The sequence below is a fragment of the Eleutherodactylus coqui genome, chromosome 3 (assembly GCF_035609145.1).
Source record: "Eleutherodactylus coqui strain aEleCoq1 chromosome 3, aEleCoq1.hap1, whole genome shotgun sequence".
In the NCBI taxonomy this organism is placed as follows: domain Eukaryota; kingdom Metazoa; phylum Chordata; class Amphibia; order Anura; family Eleutherodactylidae; genus Eleutherodactylus; species Eleutherodactylus coqui.
In genome coordinates, this window is record NC_089839.1 from 120,080,468 (window position 1) to 120,103,247 (window position 22,780).

Genomic DNA, 22,780 nt, shown 5'->3' on the forward strand with positions numbered 1-22,780 from the left:
CAGGATGATGGGGAAAAACTTGAATTCTTTTTTTAATTTCCACAAGGCCACAACATAACCAAATTTAAAAAATGTACAAGGGTCTGAAAACTTTCCAAATGCAGTGTGCAAAATTCACCATGATTACCTTTTTAAAATCTTGGCTATTGATTTCATGTAACCAGCTAAGATGTTCATGAGCTTGTAAGAAAGAAGTCAGCTGTTCATGCTGAGAAACTGGTTGTGATAAAAGCTTTCCACGTTTTCCTTTTTCCAAATACCAGCGAAATAAGAAATCTGAAAAATTCTGAAATTTAAAAGACAAAATGGAATTTTACCAACATCTTTATCTATATAACATTCTGCAGCATTTACAGTTTGGTGAAACATAGAACACAAAATAAGTAATGAGATCAACAAGCTGATCGCTATTGGTCCAGCTGCTCAAAACCCAAGCATTAATCGGTGCCCAATTAGTGCCAAAAATGTCACATTTTGCTGATTTGTGGCATACATTTTCAACATGGTAATCTCATATGTGCTATTGGTGCACTCATGAGATCAGAAGCAGGATTGAAACTGCATTACACAGCCCTGCTCCTATCAAAACCAGCCAGGATCTATGATAATTCTGATCCTGGCAGTTTAAACTATTAGCATTGACAGAGGGTCTTTATCAGCCCACTGCCCCACCCCAAGACATTATCGCAAGGTACCAATGGGTTACTATGGCAGTCAAGGACCCATAATCGCACATAGGACTGCCATCTTGCTAAAGAAAGCTGACAATAATACATTTCAATACAGAAACATGGCAGAGTATATAAAAAAATGGAATAAGAAGCAATCAGACTCATATGCACAACAAAACAGCACCAATGAAAAGATCCACTCAACCCATACAAAACAAGCCCTCACACTGCTTTGAAAACCTAAATATTGGGTCCCAAAAATATATTTTTGAAGTTACCTTTTTAAAATTATAAACACACACACACAAGCTGATCTAGCCGGCTTCGGACGAGTTAATTTGGTGCAGGTGTTTACCTGTTCGCACAGAAAATTTTATTAGGTTGTGGTTGCTTCAGAGCAACTGAGTAATAAAATATGTATACACACATAGGAGTGTTAGATTCTGCTCAGACAGAATGTACCCATGTCCCTCTACAGAATTTGCCACCCTTCACACTCTCCTCACATTTTACCCTTAAAGAGAACACCCCTTTTTACCCTAGACTGGAGGTTGCAGCCCCTTCTTAACCTTTAAAGGCATGCTCCATCCCTGCAGTACATGGCTGCTTCCTTATGTACTTTACAGCCTTTCAGTATATGCACACAGGTGAGGTAGATTCCCCTCAGTATATATCCCCCTCCACTCTTTCTTAGTCAGACCTCATCTGGAATACTGCGTTCAATATGAAACTGAAAGGGAGGGGAGACAGATTAGATATTAGAAAAAACGTTCTGACAGTGAGGGTGATCAATGAGTGGAACAGGTTACCACGGGAGGTGGTGAGTTCTCCTTTAATGGAAGTCTTCAAACAGAAGCTGGACAAACATCTGGTTGACCCAGATGACCCTGGAGGTCCTTTCCAACCCTACCATTCTATGATTCTAGATCATCCTCAGTATATGCACATAGAGGTAAAGTAGATTAACCTTATTATATGCACAGAGTTGAGGTATATACACATAAAGGTGAGGTAGATTCTCCTTATACATAGAGGTCAGTTATATTTTCCTCCATATATACACAAAGAGGTAAGGTAGATTCGCCTCAGTATATAAATAATTTTCATAGGTTTTATGGTTTCTGAGAAAAGAAACTCTCATACCGCAGATTCTCAGTTTTTCACACTTAGAATAAAATAACCAAGTTGTGACCCCTTTACTTTTCCTATAAGAATGGTCGTGCCAAATTTCATATTTATACGACATAAATTAGTGGCTAGTCAATCAGTGAGGGCTATTGCATAGATAGATAGGATATAAAATAAGATACTTATCATAACGCCTTATTTATCCATAGATTATTAACCCCTTAGTGACCAAGCCTGTTTGCGCCTTAATGACCAGGCCAAATTTTGCTAATCTGACACGTGTCACTTTAGCATGGAAAAACACAAGAAAGGTTTTGCATATCCAAGCGATTCTGACATTGTTTTTTCGCCACATGTTGTACTTCATCTAGGCGGAAAAAAAAGACCGATAGAATTTGTGTTTATTTATTAAAAGCGCCAAAATTGGGAAAATTTTGAAAAAATCATCATTTTTTCACATTTCCAACTGCAATATCTCAAATATGTGCAAACATAATATAGAAATTTTTGTTAAGATATATATTTCCATCCGTTTACTTTATTTTTGGCACACATTGGAAAAACTCATTTTTTTTAACCATTTAGGAGACGTACAAATTTAACATTACTTTTCAGCATTTTGAGGAACACTTTGTTTTCCTACACCAAACCAAGATTGGAAAGGCTCATAGGAGTCAAAATGATAGATACCCCCACAAGTGACCCCATTTTAAAAACTACACCCTTTAACCCCTTCATGACATGGCCTATTTTGGGCTTAAGGACGCAACAATTTTTGGCGGATTTTCTTCTCCGTTTATCAAAAGCCATAACACTTTTATTTTTCCGTCGACGCGGCCGTATGAGGGCTTGTTTTTTGCGTGGCGAACTGTAGTTTTTATCGATGCCAATTTTGGGTACATAGACTATATTGTAAAATGTTTTTTTTAATGATAGAGAGAGAAAACGCATCAATTCTGCCATAGATTTTTTTTTTTTTACACCGTTAATCATGCAGCATAAATGAGACTTTCCATTTTTTCTGCAGACCGGTACGGTTACAACGATACCAAAATTTTAACATTTTTTTTAGGTTTTCCCACTTTTCTGCAATAAAAACCCTTTTTTTTGGAAATCTTTTTTCTATTCTAAATTGCTGCATTCAAAGTCATGTAACTTTTTTATTTTTTGATGTACAGAGCTCTATGAGGGCTTATTTTTTGCGAGACGAGCTGTAGATTTTATTGGTACCATTTTGGCGTACATACGGCTTTTTTGATCACTTTTATTGCGTTTTTAGTGAGGCAAAATGCTAAAAATGAGCATTTTGCCTCAGTTTTTTAGCTTTTTTTTAGCGTTTTTTCCGTGCACAGTCAAAAGCATGTGCAACTTATTGTACACATCGTTACGGACGCGACAATACCAAATATGTGGGGTTTTATTTTTTTTTTACCTTTTTTTATGCTAATCTGAGAAAAAGCATAAAAAATGTTTTTTTTTTACTCTTTTTTTTTACATTTTTTTAATTCATTTTTTAAATCTTTCTTTTTTTTACACCGTTTGTGTCCCTCTGAGGGACTTTAACCACTGCCCTGATGATCGCTGTCATAAGGCATGGCAGAGCTACTGCTCTCCCATGCCTTATCGCTCATACAGCGATCCTAGGCATAGGCAATACAGGAAGCCAGTGTCTGGCGTCCTGTTGCCATGGTGACAGGCCAGGCTCTCGCGATGACATCGCAAGTTCCGGCCGGAGACACAGAGGGAGCCGCGCTCCCGCTGTGAACTCTTTCCCAGCCGCGATTGCCGCGATCTACTTAGATCGCGGCAGGGAAGGGGTTAACAGTGGCGGGCGCATCTCCGATGTCCCCCCGCTGTTGCAGCGAGACGCCGGCTGTGACTGACAGCCGGCTCCCGCTGCGGGATAGCGCTGGATCATATGTGATCCCGCGCTATCTCCAGGACGTAAGTTTACGCCCTGTTGCGGGAAGTACCCCGCTCCCAGGACGTAAACTTACACCTTGCAGCGGGAATGGGTTAAGGTATTCACTGAGGGGTGTCATGAGTATTTTAACTCCACAGTTTTTTTTTTTAGGAGTCAATGCAATTTAGAAGAGAAAAACTAAAATTTCATATTTTTGCAAATATGTCATTTTAAAGACAGGACTTTTTTTCTATAGTACACATGAAAATTAGGATTTGCACCCCAGAATGGATACCCCTGTTTGTCCCGTGCTCAGAAACATAGCCATTGTGGCCCTAATCTTACGTCTGGATGCACAATGGGGCCCAAAATGAAAGGAGCAACCGGTGGCTTTCGGAACAGAAATTTTGCTTGAAGGAGATTTAGGCCCTTTTGCACACTTGTAGAGCCATTGAGTGACCAAAACGATGGAGAACGCCCACAAGTGACCCCATTGTGAAAAGTGGACCCCTTAACAACTTTATCTAGGGGTACAATGACTTTTTTGACTTCACGGTTTTTGAATGAATCTAAGCCAAGCCGAAGGAAAAAAATTACGATTTTGATTTTTTTTGTCAATTTAAAAACAGGTTTTTTTTGTACAGTGTACATAGGAATGAAGACGTTCACCCCAAAATGGATACCCCCATTTGTCCCGTGTTCAGAAACATACCCATTGTGCCCCTAATCTACTTAAAGGAAACATAGCTAGGCCTATAATGGAAGGAGCACCTGTTGGATTTCAGGGTACAACGGAATAAATTCCAGTCCCCATTGCCCAATTGTAAAACCATTGAGCAGCCAAGACGATAGAGAACCCCCACAAATGACCCAATTTTGAAAACTAGACCCCTTAACAAATTCATCTAGGGGTGTACTGCGTATTTTGACCCCACAGTATTTGAATGAATCTAAGCAAAGCAAAATGAAAAAATTACGATTCATTTTTTTGTCAATTTTGTCAATTTAAAAACTGTTTTTTTTTGTACAGTGTACATAGGAATGAAGACGGTCACCCCAAAATGGATCCCCCCGTTTGTCCCATGTTCAGAAACATACCCCTTGTGGCCCTAATCTACTTACAGGACACATGGCTAGGCCCATAATGGAGGGAATGCCCGCTGGATTTCAGGGCAGAACTGAATAAATTTCAGGCCCCATTGCCCACTTATACGGAAAAAAATGTGACTTCCTAAAAATAATCCCCCACTTTCCCCCCCGCCATCCCCATTTTTTGGCATTCCCTAAATATTAGATAAAGGTAATAATATAAACTGCGTTTTATGTCCGAAGACGGGTAATTACGGAGGCTGGTTGGGTTGGGCACATGGGGCAAGAAAACCGGGTATCCCCCCTCCTCTCATGTATTTTGGGGGGTATTTCGTGACCTCAGCGGTAGGGATGGGGTGTAGAAAGTGGCCCTCTGTGAGGCTTTGTAATCTTGCTGCGGTGCGGCGGTCTCATAGAGAAGGCGCTCAACAAGCTGCTCCTGGAACTGCATGAAGGCGAGCGTTACCGGGGCTTCTTGTAAATTACAGGTAGCGGTCTAAATAACGCCGGGCTCACACGGCCGTAGGTGGAATCCGCTTGCGGAGGCCCGCAGCGGATCCCAGCTGTGAGCCCGGCTGTGACCCTGTGTACGGCCGCATAATGTACTGCGCATAACTGCCTACTCACACAGGCAGTCATGCGCAGTACTTTTTTTTTTGGTTTGCATTTCCCGCGCCGTCGCTTAGAGATGACCCGGGTACCCGCAGCCCGTACACAATGTATTTGCACATGGGCTGCGAGTATATCCGCCGTCATAGAGCACAATGGGCTCTAGGTCGCGGATATCCGCGGTAAAATATAGCATGCTGTGTTCTGTTTCTGCGAGTGGATTCCGTAATTCCGACCCGCTAATTGGGGGGAATTGTGTGATCCAATGCATGTGATTGATCCGTGGATTACCGCTGATCAAGCGCATGCAGAACCCATAATTCCTCTCCGGTCATGCGTGACCGGCCTAATGTTAGATCGCTACTTTATCTCGTGACCGGGGACCGCTCAACGAGGCCGCCGGTCACTGCTCCAAGCACTCAGCGACCCTTGGTCGCTGGGAGCAAGGAGATTTAAAATTTCCTGGGCCCCCTGGCTCCTGCGAATGTGTCCGGCATTTTGCCGGCGGGCGCATGCGCAGCAGCCGGAAGGGTCCATGGAGGATAATCGCATCTGGATTCAAATGCGGAAGCCTCCGAGAAGATGTTTCATCTCCCCCCACCGATCGCATAGGTGAGGGGAGATGAAACTGCCACTTTTTAAAGAACTTTTAGGTGATCGCCATTATGCATTGGATAACGGTGATCACGTGACCAGTAACCGCAGACCTCGGCTCCCCGTGACATCTCCAGGCTCTTGGCTACCTTTGGTAGCCAGCAGCAGGGAGATTTTACATTTCTTGGGCAATATTTCACTTTTGTGCATGCGTCCGCCATCATGCTGACGGGCGCATGCGCCGAAGCTGGGGTAAGGTCCGCGGATCAACATCCCATCAGGGAACAAATCCGGGACCTTGGGTACGTAATTTCATCCCCCCTTACGGATACGATCCGTAAGGGGAGATGAAACGTTAACTTCTTAAACTTTTTATTTTTTAACTTTATATGATCACCGTTATCCGATGGATAACGGTGATCATATGACTGGAAACCACATACAGCAGTCCCCAGTCATATCTCCCTGCACTCGGCTAACTGTGACAGCCGGGTGCAGGGAGATTTTGAATTTGCCGGGCTCGCCGGCCTTCTGCGCATGCACGCCACATCGGCACATCACAGAAGCCAGCGGGGGGTCCCGACACCGGCCGGAGGACATCGGCGGACCTGAGGTGAGTATTTTCACCTCCCCTCATGGATCCGATCCATGAGGGGAGGTGAAACTTTTCTTTTTTTACACTTTTTTTCACTTTTCCGCGATCGTCGTTATCCATCTGACATCTCCTGCCTCCCCAGCTACCTTTTTTTGCGATCGCAATGCCAGGGGGGGGGGGGGGGGTCCGAACAGCCCGGGATGACAGCTCCATGCTGTCGGCTACCTGCGGACACCGACAGCATGGAGCTGTCACGTCCACAGCCTGAGGGGCATTATTTTCTGCAGGACACGTTTTTACGTCCTCAGAGAATAAAGCCCACTTCGGGAGGACGTAAAAACACTATGGGCTGGTTGTTAAGGGGTTAAACAAGCACTTTACAAGTTCTAAAGCACTTTACAAGTTTTCCTGCATAAGTAGTGAGTTTTTAAATCATGTATCACTATGTACTAATTTGAATGACTGAAAATGACACACTGCATGGCTAAAAATACTCTTAATAAATGCTAGATGGGATATGTTTACTCTGCTAGAAAATACTCAATGTAATTAACACCTAAAGCCACTCTCACACTGTGTCGGAAAACTGCGCCATTTTGATTGTGGTAGTTTGTCGCGATTTCTACCACAGTTTTCAAAAGCATTTCACAGAGCTTTTTAACACACCCCCATCATTGTGATGGGTTAGGAGGTGCATTAAAAAAGCACAAAAACGCTACAAAATAGAGCAGAAATGCCCACAGCATTGTGCCGTGGGTGTGGTAAAAAGCACATGTTTTGAGAGTGGCCCTAGGGTTCATGCAAATACCCATATTAAGGATTTGTACAAGCTCAGAGTGATACGGTGCTGTAATATCACTGTGGCCCACTGTCAATGTAGGACAACAACTGTGAGGAAAAGAAGAATTTTAAAAGGCAAGCAAGTGTATTAGTAGTGTTAGTTTTAATTTAATTTCATTTGGTATTTGGAGTAATACCCTAAAGACCCAGTTAACCCCTTTAATGAATAAACAACACAAACCTGATCAGCAAATTGAGTCATATATCGTTGAAGTCTGTTCTGATTGTCGGTGATTTCACATATTTGCACCAGGATATCAAAATCACAGAATTTCTCTGCAAGACTGGATGCCCACTGATACTGACCAAGAGTTACTGCAGAAAATATATTTATATCAAAATGCAAGTTGTGTGTTGGTAAATACTTTTGCATAAAAAAACAAAACAAAAAAACAACACGTATTATAGGAGTGAGACTTTTACTAAATAATCAGAAAATACAAGTGAAGAATCTGGTAAGCTAACCCACTGGATAAAGCCTAGTCTCATTAGGACATACATTAAAAAGTGAACAGTGGTCTGTGTTAGTTCCAGTGTATACGCTCTTATGTGCAATGGAACAGGCTTTAACACAGGATCAGATTGTAAATTGTACATCTATAACTCTCTAGGCTCCCCCCCCCCAAAAAAAACAACAAAAAAAACAGACAGCTGGAGAGTCACTGATTGTAGGAACCATTGTTACAGAAAATGTAGTTTACAGGTCCCTTCAAAAATATAACTAATAATTGTGCAACAGGTTTAAAGCACACTCCATAAAGGTGATCATAAAATATGTATTTTATGCTCCAGACATTTTGTGATCCAAAGTTTAGTTATAAAAATTTGACTTACGCAGCGGGGATAAGAGCTCGGATCTTTTCTGTGCATATTCCGCTTCCAGAACACTATATCTCTCTTGATCATCTGGTCGATCTACAGATGTTAACTGAGTGACATAATCATCAAGAAAATAATTCATGAGTATTGCCAGCTGCTCGATTACTTCACTACGTAGTCTGGAATCAGCTTGAGGATAGACTTTCTTCAGGATTATGGTATGCTGACGTATAATCACTGTACGAATACCACTAGAGGCTGTAGATACAAGAAGGTGTATTGTACTATAAAACCAATAAAATTTTCTGAAAACCCAAATAATATGAGGCTATTGTACACCCAAAAATAAACAATAATAAAAAATAATTTCCACATACCTGTCCATGGTATGTATTCCGGTTCTCTTTCTGTGTGTTCAATTTTATAGAGGGAAGCTTTATTTTGTCTGTACTGACAAGCTGCATGTAACATATCCTAGAATTTGTAAATACAGTTAGAGAATTACATTTGTATACTGTTTAAAGCATTGTTCAGAAGCCCTTACAATGCATATTTAAATAAAAGATAAGACGACTAATTTTTAAGTCTTACTTATTAGGATTCTATTTCTACTCCTTTAACTATTTATGGCTAATTTCATTCAAATTAGATCTTCCACAGCAAAAAAATCTACATAAAAATCTTCATTTAACATTTGCATTTTATGTTAATTAAACCTCATTTGAATAGGTGAAATCTGCATTGAAAACCTGCAGCATAAATTGACAAGATGTAGACTTAGGCCTAATGCCCACGGCCGGATTTCCGCAGTGCAAAACAGCGGCATATGACACTGCCGGCGCCTCATGCGCTGTACTGCGCATGCGCGCTTTAGCGTCATGCAGGACTTCGCACAGCGAATCTGGAGGTAAGTATGGGGTCTTTGAGGGGGCGCCGTGACAGACTCCGCTGCGGTATTCCGCTTGCGGAGCCAGTCAGGGTCATGTGCATTAGGCCTTAAAGGGCCACTCCGCTGTTTTTGTAAATTAATTCATTATGTAGCTACCCCCTAGTATATATAAGTGAACTAGTGTTACCTTGGTTAGTTATTTCTTTCTATCTCAATCTGCCAGCCCCGTCCTCAGATGGTCATCTGTTTAGGGCTATGTACTCATTTTCTAGTCAAATTCTCTGTTTATGTGAGGCTACTACATGATCCCTACCACAGAAACTGTTTTAAGGGGGAAACAAAACCTCCTTTCACAGTCACTGATGATCACATAGCTGCTGTCACACAGTTATAATAGATGAGATCACAGCTCCTCCCCCTAACTGTATGCGATAGCTTATTTAGGTGAATATAGAAAGTAATGATGATTAAACTACCCACCCCCCAGCAGGCAAAAATGGTACAACCTCAGCTAGTGCATCATGAAATAGATGTGAAACTAAAAAGGAGTATTCTGGTTCCAACAAGTTATTCCCTACCAGGAATCTTCAGCGCTCTCATTGAAATGAATAGAGTGCAGTGCGCCTGCCCAACCTGTGCTTCCTGCACTGTCCAACCTACACTTCCTTCATTTGTGGACTGACAGGGCACCCATTCTCGTGATAAGTGGGGGTCCCAGTGGTCAGACACCCACCGATCAGCTAGTTATCCCCGAATCAGTGTATGGGGAATAACTTGTTGGAACTGGAATACCCATTTAATGTAAAACCTTAAAATGCTGCCTGATAAGCATCAGACAGGAGATTACACTGCAGAAAAGTGACTGGAATCGGCAGTTCAGGTGAGGGGGCAGGCATGGAAAACTATGTTTTGGCCCGAGTGGCCCTCTTGATATCTCCAGCAGTCAATTTACACTGCAGATTTTTTCAGCAACAGGTGAATAAGAACTATTCCTTAAAAAAAAACACTTTACCCAGCAAGTTAAGTTTTTCCAGTCTTTGCTATAGCAACATATAATGCAGTACCTTTAATATTGTGTTTATATCAATAACTATATTAGCCCATTCAACGGAATCCACCTTTGTAGATTGTAAATCAGCCTCCTCTTTGTCAATAAGGCATTCAAAGATGACATCCATCTGTGATACCTAAGTTAAAGAAGAGATATTTACTTGTATTTTCTAGTTGTTTAAACAGATCAATGAAAAAAAGTATAAAAGCTGGTAGAAAGACCATCCCAAGACAGCAATTTATAAAATAAACAATTCTATATATCTATATATACACAAACCATACACACATACATACCCAGACTGATACAATTCTTATGAAAGCTGTCTAAAAGAAAATCTTTGTTGCCCATAGCACTCAATCACATCACATCTTGAATTCTACCTCAGCAGTATAAGAAATGCAACCCATGTTCGCAATGGGCAATAAAGGGAGATTTTCTTACAGAGAGCTTTCATAAGTACCGGGCTACTTTTCTATGGCCCACCCTGTAAATGGTATGGCGATGAGTGAGTGTGAGGTATAATGTGTAGTTATATAAGACATACACATGAGGGCAGAGTTGTTTTAATAAACTGCACCACATCCGGCTAAGATATCTCATACACATAATATCAATATAGCTCTATATATAAATCTATAATAAACCACTCCCTCCACCCAAAACAAAACAAAAAAAACACCAATGGTTTTAACACCAAAAAAATACCTGGGCAATCCCTGACATACTAAACTTCAGGAGTGCTCTAAAAACTCACCTCTTCAGGGAGCCATACTATATCCCCTAAACCAAATCCCTCTGTACTCTGCCTGATAGAATGCTCCCTGTCCTACCGACTGCAGTTCCTGCTAGCTGTTATCAACTGGCACCTGCAGTCATACCAATTCTGCCACTATATGGCCTGACAATTGTCTGTGTGTATAGCATTCCTCACTCTCCACCTCACCATATATGCACATCTCCAGCCCCTTTACTTTCTGATCACCCCACTATTTGTCATATGTAAGCTTGTTGGAGCAGGACCCTCACCCCTTCTGTTTCCATCAATTGATTACTTTATGTAACTGTGGTCTTGTTTTATTTCCCATCTTATAAGCACTGCGGAATATGTTGGTGCTATATAAATAAAGATCATAATACATACACGTGTCCTAGAAAAAAAAGGCCTTGTGTACCTATTGCGACAAAGTTATGGCCACTTGAAATGCAAGAAAAAGGTTGCTGTTGTGGGGAAGTGGAGAAGCTGAGGAGTATTGGTAATAGCTGGTCTGTAGTGAGGCCTGACTATCTTTTGACAGTATTGAGACAACGAAGAGAAGCTGGTGGTACACGTGTGCATTATGATGGCGCTCAGACAGAGGCACCTGTGAACACTATTGGGAGTGTTTTGCACCATGAAACTGCCATTGCAACATTACAAGTAATATCGAATATTGAGCGTGGTGATTGTGCCGAATGCATGAAACGCTTGGACCATTCTGATTGCTTTGCCGAGAAATGCCACGATACGTTGAACAAGTTGGCTAAATTTGCTCACTCAACTTCCCCTGCAACCCTGGGAAGAAACATTTGCAGTTTTATTTGCCTCCTCTAATACGACTTTTAATACGTTATCTCACTCTGCTGAAAAGGGTAAACAAGGCCATTTTATAGGCTTCATCTGTTTCTGTGAATACTATTAAGCAAAATGACATACAAAATGAACCTATTCTACGTGATGTTTTTCTAGTTAAGAGAAAAGCAACACTATTCTGGCTTCCCTCTCTGCTCAGGTTCAGGCCTGAAAGAGGATGTTGGATTTATAAGACATGATTTGCATAAACTTACTGAAAACTTCTCTAAAACAGACACACATTAATGAAATTGGAGATAAAACTGTTCTTATGCAAGATACAATTAGTAAATGTAAGCAGTCTATCTGTACTTTGTAAAATAAAGCCAATAATCTGGAAAATAGACTGAGAAATAATTTTCATCTAGTGTAGGTTCCAGAAAAAGGGAAGGATTTCCTCCGAAGAAGCATTTAAGGGATGGCTGAAATCAACTATCGGGGAAGATAATTTGTCAGCTTTCTTTGCTGTGTAAAGGGCTTATAGAGTCCCTACAAAATTACCTCCTCCGGGTGCCACGCCAAGAACAGTTTTCATAAAACTCCTGCATTAAAAAGATCGGGACATTATTTCAAAGAAAGCAAAAGAAAGGAAAGAGTTAACTATGGACAGTCATCGTATAGCTGTCTTTCCAGATTATTCATTGGACATATTAAAAAAAAACCTGTTGCGGTTTCAAGATGTTGAGAAGTTTACGGTGTTTACAGCGGCCTTTTGCATTTTCGTATCCGGCACGAATGAAAGTTGTCATGCAGGGGGAGACTTTTTTTCTTTGATCATTCTGGGGATGCCGCGTCTTGGATTGATAAACAGTAATAATATTTATATAACGGTACTAGTAATCATTTTTATTAGTGGATTATTGGTGGAGTATTTGACTTCCCAAAATGAGATTATTTGTTAGATAGGTGGGAGGTTCCTGGGTACTGCTCATTTATATCAGTGACCTTAATGTGCAATTGGGATTTTATTTTTGCCTATTATCATTACGCCTAGTTGATTAGAGCCCCAGGGCATATGGATGTGTGTATGGGGTCTAATTTTGGTGTGGTGCTTTTTTTTTTCTCCACTTTTTTTTTCTCCTCCTCTACCATTCAATGCAGCCGGCAGTTTAAATTAACCCTTTGCAATCCAATTTTGGATTCAAGGTTTCCTAGGGGGCTCTTTCTGCCATTATACTATGGCGCCATCTGCTGGCTAGAGCCAGGACGGTCATATGGGACATGCTGGAGAGCCCCCCGACAACAGAGCGGCCAGCAATATACAGTAAAAATACCCTGCCGGACGTCTTCCGACATCGGAGCTGCACAGCCTTCAATCAGAATGTCTTCAAACGTCAGACAGTGGATTGGAAAGGGGTTAAGTGTATACAACATAAATCATGAATATCATTTACCATGGTTCAAGAAGTTAATATAATTTTGTGGAATGTGCAGGGCATGGGGAACAAAACAAAAATATATGCAGTTTCATTATCTATTCAACAATTTTAACTATTGTTTGTCTATTAGAAGCACACTAAATGGGAGATTCTGTATACTTGCTTCACCATTTTGTACTGGCATATTCTTTTTATTCTGTGTACTTGAGGTATTCATGTGGAGTAGGTGTACCGATTCAGAAAACTCTTCTTTTAAGTGTAAGCCATCTTTTATAGATTCTATGGGGAGATTTGTTTGTCTTAAATGAAATATGTTTTGATGGCAATATATATCCTATGTTAACTGTGGACAATTTTAATAATTGTCTGGATCCCTGTTTGGACAGATTTAATAAAGGCTCTGTAGTGGTTTCTTTTCCCTAACTACTTTTGTGGATTATTAATAGGACTAGGTTTGTGATATATGGAGGCTGAGAAACCCAGAGGTTCGACAATACTCTTGTTACTCTAGTTCACATAGAATGGATCTCCAGATAGGTACTCCAGCTATGCTTCCTTGCATTCATATGGAATATCTACCATGAACTGTGTCTGATCAATCTCTACTTTATCATTGATTTGAATGGTGATGGATTTGGTATGGGCATAGTTTGGAGGTTAAATCTCTGGGTTTAACCTGTTTGATGGTAATTCTGGGACAACAGAAACTCTAATGAAAGGTGTTGCAAAAAATAAGCGTCTTTTAAAGAAGTGGAAAATCCTTAAAGAAGGGGAAGCAGGTTGTCGTTTTTTTGCTTCTGTAATTAAGGCACTGGAATCATCATCTTATGTTGCAGCATTGAGAAGGCCTGATAATTCTTTGGTTAAAAAGGAGGATGAAATATAGGAGACATTTTTTCTCCATTTTAAAAATCTGTATGCTGTCAATTTAAGTGTGAATTGTGAAGATCTTTATAAATATTTGGCTCGGGTACAATTGCTAATCTTGTCTGATGATCAGACAGTGATATTAGAGGCTCCTTAGATACTGAATGAGTTTAGGGATGCAGTAGCAGCACTTCATATTGAAAAGATGCCTGGGTTGAATGGTTTTCCAAATAAATGTTTTTTAGGCGCTAGCAGGATATTCTTCTGCAACATTTATCGATGGTGTTTAATGAATCACTGCATAAAGGCATACTTCATCCATCAATGAGAGATTTTTTTTTGATTGTCTTAATTCCTAAACTGGGAAAGGATGTCTCTGTTCCTGATTCCTATTGTCCAATATTTCTGCTTACGACTGATGATAAAATCTTAGTGAAGGTACTTGTGAATAGAATCTATTCATGACCTATTTAATATACAGATGCTCCCCGACTTGCGAACAGGTTCCGTTCCGGGAGCCCGTTCGCAAGTCGAACAAATGGTAGTATGGAGGGGATCGCGGGTGGATCCCGCTCCATACAACGTCGGGTGCCGGCTGTTTCTTACAGCGGGCACCCGGTGGCAGCAGTTCCGACGAGCCACGCCGCTTTTCAGAACTGCTAACACTTTAAATACCGCTCTGACAGCGGTATTTAAAGTGTTAACAGTTCTGACGAGCGGCGCGGCTCGTCGGAACTGCTGCCGCCGGGTGCCTGCTGTAAGAAACAGCCGGCACCCGACGTTCAGGGGGCCCGTACAGCGTCCCACGATGAGATCGCGGGACGCTGTGTGGTTGCTAGGCAGCCGGGGACCTCCTGAAAGGCCCCAGGGCTGCCTATGCAGAGTGCCTATCGAGCGCACGGCTTGCTAGGCGCTCTGCATAGACAGCCCTGGGGCCTTTCAGAAGGCCCCCGGCTGCCCAGCAACCGCGATGTGACCGGACAGGCTTCTATCAGGCTTGATAGAAGCCTCTCCGGTCCCTGCACAGTATGATGTAATGCCATAGCATTACATCATACTGTGCTGTACAGATAGTTCGTATCTAGCGAAATTCGTAACTCGAATGTTCGCAAGTCGGGGACTATCTGTATATGGATCAATCAGGCTTTAAGCCAAATAAGTCAAATGCTATTAATTTAAGTAGGTTATACCTGAATCTTCAGGTGAATCATCCAGTTTGTGGGATCAGGGCTGTTTTTCCAATCTACCCTGCCAGAGCTTTTGATAGTGTTGAGTAGAATTATTTGTGCGCTGTTCTTCATAGGGTGGGTTTCAGTGAGAAATTTGTGGCATGGGTTAAACTGCTCTATTTAATGCCATGACCAAGAGTGAGGGGTAAATGGTCATATTTTGTGAGGGATGGTGTTAGGGAGGGGAACAATGCGGACCGTCTCCTGTCCCCTCTTATGTTTGCCTTGGTAATAGAGCCCCTGACTAGTTTGACAAGGCAAATCACCTGATGCAGTTGGATTGCCATATGGAGAAATTAAGAAATTTTGACATATGTATAATAAAAGAACCTAAAACAAAAATACATATTTGGCATCGCTGAGTCCATAAAAGTCAGATTTATCAAAGTAACCCATTATTTACCCCGCGTGATGAAAATCATCCAGGTAAAAAAATAAAATAAAGAACGCCAGAAATGCGGTTTTTTGGTCCTGTCTCCAGGAAAAAAATGCTATAAAAAGGATTAAAAGCTCACATTAAATAGTACGATAGAAAAATAGAACTTGTCCTGCAAAAAACAAGCCCTCAGACATATATGTAGATGGATAAATAAAAGAGTTACAATAAAAAAAATAAAAAAAAGGTGGTGGTGGTGGTGGTGGGGGAGACGAAAATGGGAAAGAAAAGGACCATGTCCTTGAGGGGTTAATACACATAGTACAGCGGTATTGGTAGTAAAATCGTGGCGACAATTTTCTTTAAAAGGGGGGGTGGGGGGAGAGACTTTCTGCACAGATGGCTATACTGGTGGCACTCACCCTTTTAACTTTGAAGTTATTTGTTGTAAGGAACTCACCTTGCTCACCTCCAGGACTTCTCTAAAGCAGTACTGATCCTCTGGAACACTCTACCCCAAAACATCCGGACAATCTCCAATGCACGGAACTTCAGACACGCCTTAAAAATGCACCTCTTCATAGAGTCATACCAAACCACCTGATCTAGTCCCCCATCCGCACAATATGCCCCCTGCCCCTCCCTACGGCTTTCCACTTTTGCCTATCCTGTCCCACCCCTCCTGCACTATCCCCACCTCGTTTGTGTCCCAAAACGCTGTAGGTCAAGTTATCTTCGCATTACTGTGTTACCCCTTGCTCTACCGCTTGTCCTTGTACCTTCTGTATAACCCCCATCCCTTTTGTCTTGAATACCACATGTAACATTTTTTTAATTTCTGTAATTTTCGTGTTGCTAGTGTTCCCCATGTGCCTCAAAAGCTCTGCGGAATAAGTTGGCGTTATATAAATAAAGATTAATAATATTATTAAAGGAGATGTCCCGAGGCAGCAAGTGGGTCTATACACTTCTGTATGGCCATATTAATGCACTTTGTAATATACATTGTGCATTAATTATGAGCCATACAGAAGTTATAAAAAGTTTTTTACTTACCTGCTCCGTTGCTAGCGTCCTCGTCTCCATGGTGCCGACTAATTTTTGGCCTCCGATGGCCAAATTAGCCGCGCTTGCGCAGTCCGGGTCTTCTGCTGTTCTCTATGGGGCTCCGTGTAGCTCCGTGTAGCTCCGCCCCGTCACGTGCCGATTCCAGCCAATCAGGAGGCTGGAATCGGCAGTGGACCGCACAGAAGAGCTGCGGTCCACGAAGATAGAAGATCCCGGCGGCCATCTTCAGCGGTAAGTATTGAAGTCACCGGACCGCCGGGATTCAGGTAAGCGCTGTGCGGGTGGTTTTTTTAACCCCTGCATCGGGGTTGTCTCGCGCCGAACGGGGGGGGGGTTTAAAAAAAAAAAAACCCGTTTCGGCGCGGGACATCTCCTTTAACTAGGAGACTCCCACAAACACCAAAACATAGAAAAGATATTTTCTTGTCGAACAGGTCAATGACAGCTTCAGTATATACAGAAATGTTCAGCTGGTATCCAAAAATCACGAGAGGTATTCTTTAATGAAAAGAAAATCTGTTTAATGATGAGATTTGGAAGGTTGTTAAACATACCTCTCTGAAGAACACATCAGCAGCAGTAAGACTGTGGGGTACTGAGCACATCCTCTTGTTCAATGCAAGCTGTATAGCAGCATTAACCATGGCCGGTAGCCTAGTGTGGTGGTTCTTTACAACTACTGCAGCGCATAATTTCTCTGCATGTTCACAAAGCAAAAGACGAGTTGCCATGGTAGATCCTCTTACTGGACAAGTGCTTAAACGATCGAATAATGCAACCTGAGTTTAAAACAAAAAAAAAAGTAAACTAGTAAGGAAAAAGACTTTAGGACATTTTCCAACAATTCAGTATTGATAGTTGTATTGATAAAATATTTAGTACCAATGTTTACTGTCAAAATAGGTGGCAGAAGCCAAAGGGAGATGGATGATGTAACAAATAAGGCTTAGGGTGCATTAACACGAGCGAGATATCAGTCTGCGTTTAATTGCATAAAATTGCGATGCTCACTGCAAGTGCATTGTGATTTGCGAGAATCAGGCTTCAGTCCACTGTGTGTTCCAGTCACTTCCATGCAGTGCAGCCCCTTGTCTGATGCTTATTCAGACACCATCTTGATGGTAAGAGTTTTTAATTTCACTTTTAATCAATTCCATGATGCACAGCCAAGCATTAGTTTAGGCTATACTATTTTTACCTGCAGGGGGTGTGGGTGGGGCAATTTAATCCCCATTGCCTTCTATAGTTATGAAAATAAGCTAAATAAGTATACAGTCAGAAGGATCAGTAGCGATCTACTCTATTATAACTGTGTGACAGGAGCTGTGTCATCATTATCAGTTACTGTGACAGCAGTGTCTGTGTCCCCCTCCAAGCGGTTTTTGTGGTAGATCCATGTAACAGCATCACACAGACAGAAATATTTACTGCAAAATAAATCTACTACGCCCATGTAGATCTGAGCTGGTCAGAACTGAGATCACATGACCATCTGAGGAGAAAAAAAGCTGGGGGAGATTCAGACAGAAAAAAAAAAAAAGTAAAGGGCTCATTCATACTGACTTATGTGGGTTTCGGTAGCATATTTACGCAACTAAAAATCTCAATTGCCTGTGCGTTTTGGCCATTCCTGCATGTTTTTGTGTGCGTAAATATATTGGGGTATTTAAACGTGTAAAAAAGAACAAAAAAAACCCCACTATAGCCCATTCATTTGCTGCAAAAATTCGCAGCTTTATTGCCTATTCACTGCATATTTGCACTAGCCCTTTCACTTTAAAGACCTATTGCGGTGCGTAAAATGCAGAAAAATAGGACATGCTGCTTTTTTGTTCTGCACAACCTAACATTGCATTAAAATAAATATATATATGCGAACAAACGCATTGCAATCAATGCATTCTATTCACTACGAATTATGCGTTGCACATATACACGTGTGAACTGGCACAAAAACAAGGTTACACTACTTCACATGTATACTGAGGAATAGCTACATAAGGAATGACTAAAAAAAAAATCTAAAAAGGTCACCGAAGTGGCTTTTTAAAAAGGCATAGAGCAATTTTCCTATGTCATTTTTTCAAAGTCTGCACTTCTGAAACCACTTAGGCCCTTCTCGCACAGGCTTTTTTTTTGCATAGCGTTTAGTGGGTGTTTTTAACATCTGCTAAAAACGCTGGGCTAAGCCTCCATTCATTTCAATGGAGCTTCTCAGACAAGCATTTTAGCTCAGCATTTAAAATGCATGCTAAAACAGATGCTATATGTTCTATTTTCAGGTGTTTAGCGCGTTTCCGACGCCCTGCATCACCCATTGTAATAATTGGGGTGCATGAAAACCGCTGTGTACAGTGTTTTTAACGCTGCTTATCATCCCACTAGGAGGGGAAGAAAAATGGTGACGTCATCAGCTTGCCGGCCTGCATTTACAAACGCCTGTATGAGAGCAGCCTTAAGGATGCATTTTTTTTTTTTTGCTTGATCCTCTGCAATTTTGCATAACCTTTTGAAATTTATTTCTCTCTGTTGACACAGCTGTATGAGGGTTTATTTTTGCGGAAATTTTTTTTTTACCCCCTTCATTTCGCATGGGAGAAGTACAGTTTCTCCACTCATGAATACATTAGACTTATAACTATGAGACCACTGTATTCCTTAAAAGCCAAACTGCACACAAAAATATTTCTGCGGTTAAGAGCTTGTTCATACTTTCTTTTATGTCAGTTTGGATTTTTGTCTCTCAGTTTTGTTTTTGGAGCAAAGAAACGGAAGTAAAACAAACTATTTTTTTTCTCCTTGATTTAAATGGGTTTCCAAAAAAAGAACTGAATGTGTTCAGTTAGCTGGAATAAATAATTCAGTCTGGCTCCATTCACACTAGAATTATTTCAAATAATACAATTTTATTAAAACTGGAAATAAGAAAACAGAAATGAAATGGAGAGTATTTGTAAAGCTTTCTGCTTACATATGGAGTGGTTCTTCAATGAACGTGGTTAGCACTGTTGCCTTGTAATTTTGAGGTCCTAGGTTCAAATCTCACCACAGGCAACATCAACTTTGAAAAGCTCCATAGAGTGGTCACTCTTGGTCAGATTTGAACCTACAATTCCAGCAAGGCAGGATTGCTAATGACTAAGCCACCATACCTGGAAAGAAAAACACACAATGAGAACATACAGCCTTTCATGTAGATGTTGTCCATAGTCAAATGTGAACCTAGAACCACAATGTTTCAAGGTGTGATGGCTCAGTGATTTGCACTGCTGGAATTGTAGGTTCAAATCTGACTAAGAGTGATGTCTGTATTTGCTTATATCTTTTTGCTCTTCTATTTCTCTGTCAATCAAAGAACCAGCATGTTGACTTAGTTGTTAACATGGTTACCCTGCAATGCTGAGTTGTAGGTATAAATCTGACCAAGGGTGACTGCTTTATTGCGTTTTTCAATGTTGATCTTGACAACAGTGCTAACCACTGAGCCACATTTATTTAAAAGGGTGAAAGGAAACTGGATGAGCTACTCCATGGGTGAATGTATAAAGCTCGTTGATGAATGGTGGTACAATTGTACGTGGGACGTGCTACTGGCCAGACGTGTACCTGTACAAGACAGGTTAAGAAGAACACAGTGGGAGTGAGAGAAATGTCTCAAGGCACATTGACTCCAAAAAATGGTGAGGATGATAAGAGAAGATATAATAAATGTATTATATGAGGAGTAAAACCAGCAGAACAAACACGTTTCGAGGAAAAAACCTCTACTTCAGTAATTGCTGGACCAAGACATGCTGGATGGTTACAAGAGAATATCTAGGTTGCCATGCCAGCACGACTAATACGGAAACTATAGTGAGAGGACCAGGCTGCAGCTGTGGCTCCTGGTGTCTGAAGTGTAGATATCTAAACTGGAACTGAAGCAAACTGCAAGCATTCAGTTTTTTTGAAAATCCATTGAAATCAAATGGGGAAAAAAACAAATCAGTTTATATCAATTTTAATTTAGTTTTTCCTGCTTCAAAAACAAAAAAAACAGAGACTGATATCCAAAAGCAAGTGTGAACGAGCAGCCGACTGTGATATGTTGCTCTTATATGGGCGACATATTCAGGTGCAACATCCAGATTGCAGGTTTTTCCCCAGAACGAAAGTTGAACCCTACCCACAGGGGGACACCTGTTTGATCAGTGGTGGTCTGACAATGGGGCATCCACCGATCATGAAAAGATATGTCCCTTGTGCCACTGGACAAATAAAGCAGCAGCTGAGTATGCACAGTGTTGCTGCAGTATTCATTTCAGTGGGGCTGCCAGAGTCAGTTGAATTCAAAAGAACACCATGAAAATCATGTCCTAAGAGGAACGGGTTAAAGGATCTGGGAATATTTAGCTTGCAAAAAACAACGCTAAGAGGAGACTTCATAACTGTCTACAAATATCTGAAGGGCTGTCACACTGCAGAGGGATCAGCACTATTCTCATTTGTACAAGGAAAGACCAGAAGCAATAGGATGAAACTGAAAGGGAAGAGACACAAATTAGATATTAGAAAAAAACTTTATGACAGTCAAGGTGATCAATAAGTGGAACAAGGTGACCACGGGAGGTGGCGAGTTCTCCTTCAATGGAAGTGTTCAAACAAAGGCTGGACAAATATCTGTCTGGGGTGTTTAAATGAATCCTGCACTGAGCAGGGGGTTGGACGCGATAACCCTAGAGGTCCCTTCCAACTCTACCATTCTATTTACACTAGTTCTTACCTAAATGTTCCCTTAATAGACAAAGTCAAAGACTTTTCTGAGAGGACATTAGATGTTCAATGTAAAATGCAAACCTGATGAAGAAAATCCAAGAAAAAGGAGTGTGCCTTCATTTTATCTTCTAGCTGATGCAGAAGAATAAGGGATGTATTATTCAAGCCAGCTGCCTCTGTGCAAAAGAAAACATAATCAACATCATATTAAAAAAAAAGGTTGATGTTACTTTCTAGGCTCCTCAATTTGGTACACAAGTTGACAACTCTGTAAAGGTTAACAAGCCTAAGGTTGGGAAAGTCTGTTTCGATCACTATTTGAAACTATTCAGTGGTGTTTTGTGTCACTAGAGGGACTGTAATTAAGAACATAATGTCTTAAAGGGGTTGTCCGGCCAGAAACATATCTCATTACCTCTGTTTGCCCATTTCCATGCACTTTGTAATATACATTGTGCATGGAAAATTGTGGGTGCTAGTGCCGGCGGCCGGGCTGTCAGATTGAGGGATAGGGGAAGGGGGGGTGGTGGTGTTCTACTGCCATCGGCCGGGCTGTTAGATGCCGCGCGGGTGGGGTGGGGGGTGGTGCGCTAGTGCCGGCGGCCGGGCTGTCATGGTGGGGTGGGGTGTCACATAGACTTCTTGCAGGGGTGGGGGCGCTGTCACATATACTTCTTGCAGGGGTGGGGGCGCTGTCACATAGACTTCTTGCGGAGGTGAGGGCGCTGTCACATAGACTTCTTGCGGAGGTGAGGGCGCTGTCACAGACTTCTTGCGGAGGTGGTGGCGCTGTCACAGACGTCTTGCGGAGGTGGTGGCGCTGTCACAGACGTCTTGCGGAGGTGGTGGCGCTGTCACAGACGTCTTGCGGAGGTGGTGGCGCTGTCACAGACGTCTTGCGGAGGTGGTGGCGCTGTCACAGACGTCTTGCGGAGGTGGTGGCGCTGTCACAGACGTCTTGCGGAGGTGGTGGCGCTGTCACAGACGTCTTGCGGAGGTGGTGGCGCTGTCACAGACGTCTTGCGGAGGTGGTGGCGCTGTCACAGACGTCTTGCGGAGGTGGTGGCGCTGTCACAGACGTCTTGCGGAGGTGGTGGCGCTGTCACAGACGTCTTGCGGAGGTGGTGGCGCTGTCACAGACGTCTTGCGGAGGTGGTGGCGCTGTCACAGACGTCTTGCGGAGGTGGTGGCGCTGTCACAGACTTCTTGCGGAGGTGGTGGCGCTGTCACAGACTTCTTGCGGAGGTGGTGGCGCTGTCACAGACTTCTTGCGGAGGTGGTGGCGCTGTCACAGACTTCTTGCGGA

At 42.0% G+C, this 22,780-nt stretch overlaps 1 protein-coding gene across 1 annotated transcript in view; it reads right to left on the reverse strand.

Moving 5' to 3' along the window:
* Window positions 1-21,670, reverse strand: part of NUP133 (nucleoporin 133) — a 57,039-nt gene extending 35,369 nt beyond the window's left edge. The window contains exons 1-7 of the mRNA XM_066596024.1: window positions 21,556-21,670; window positions 17,274-17,498; window positions 10,202-10,324; window positions 8,626-8,722; window positions 8,264-8,506; window positions 7,611-7,744; window positions 128-286 (exon numbers count right to left, since the gene is read on the reverse strand). Coding sequence (XP_066452121.1) covers window positions 128-286; window positions 7,611-7,744; window positions 8,264-8,506; window positions 8,626-8,722; window positions 10,202-10,324; window positions 17,274-17,498; window positions 21,556-21,594 — 1,020 coding nt within the window. The 5' untranslated portion in view covers window positions 21,595-21,670. The remainder of the gene's footprint in view (window positions 1-127; window positions 287-7,610; window positions 7,745-8,263; window positions 8,507-8,625; window positions 8,723-10,201; window positions 10,325-17,273; window positions 17,499-21,555) is intronic.
* Window positions 21,671-22,780: the final 1,110 nt, after the last annotated feature.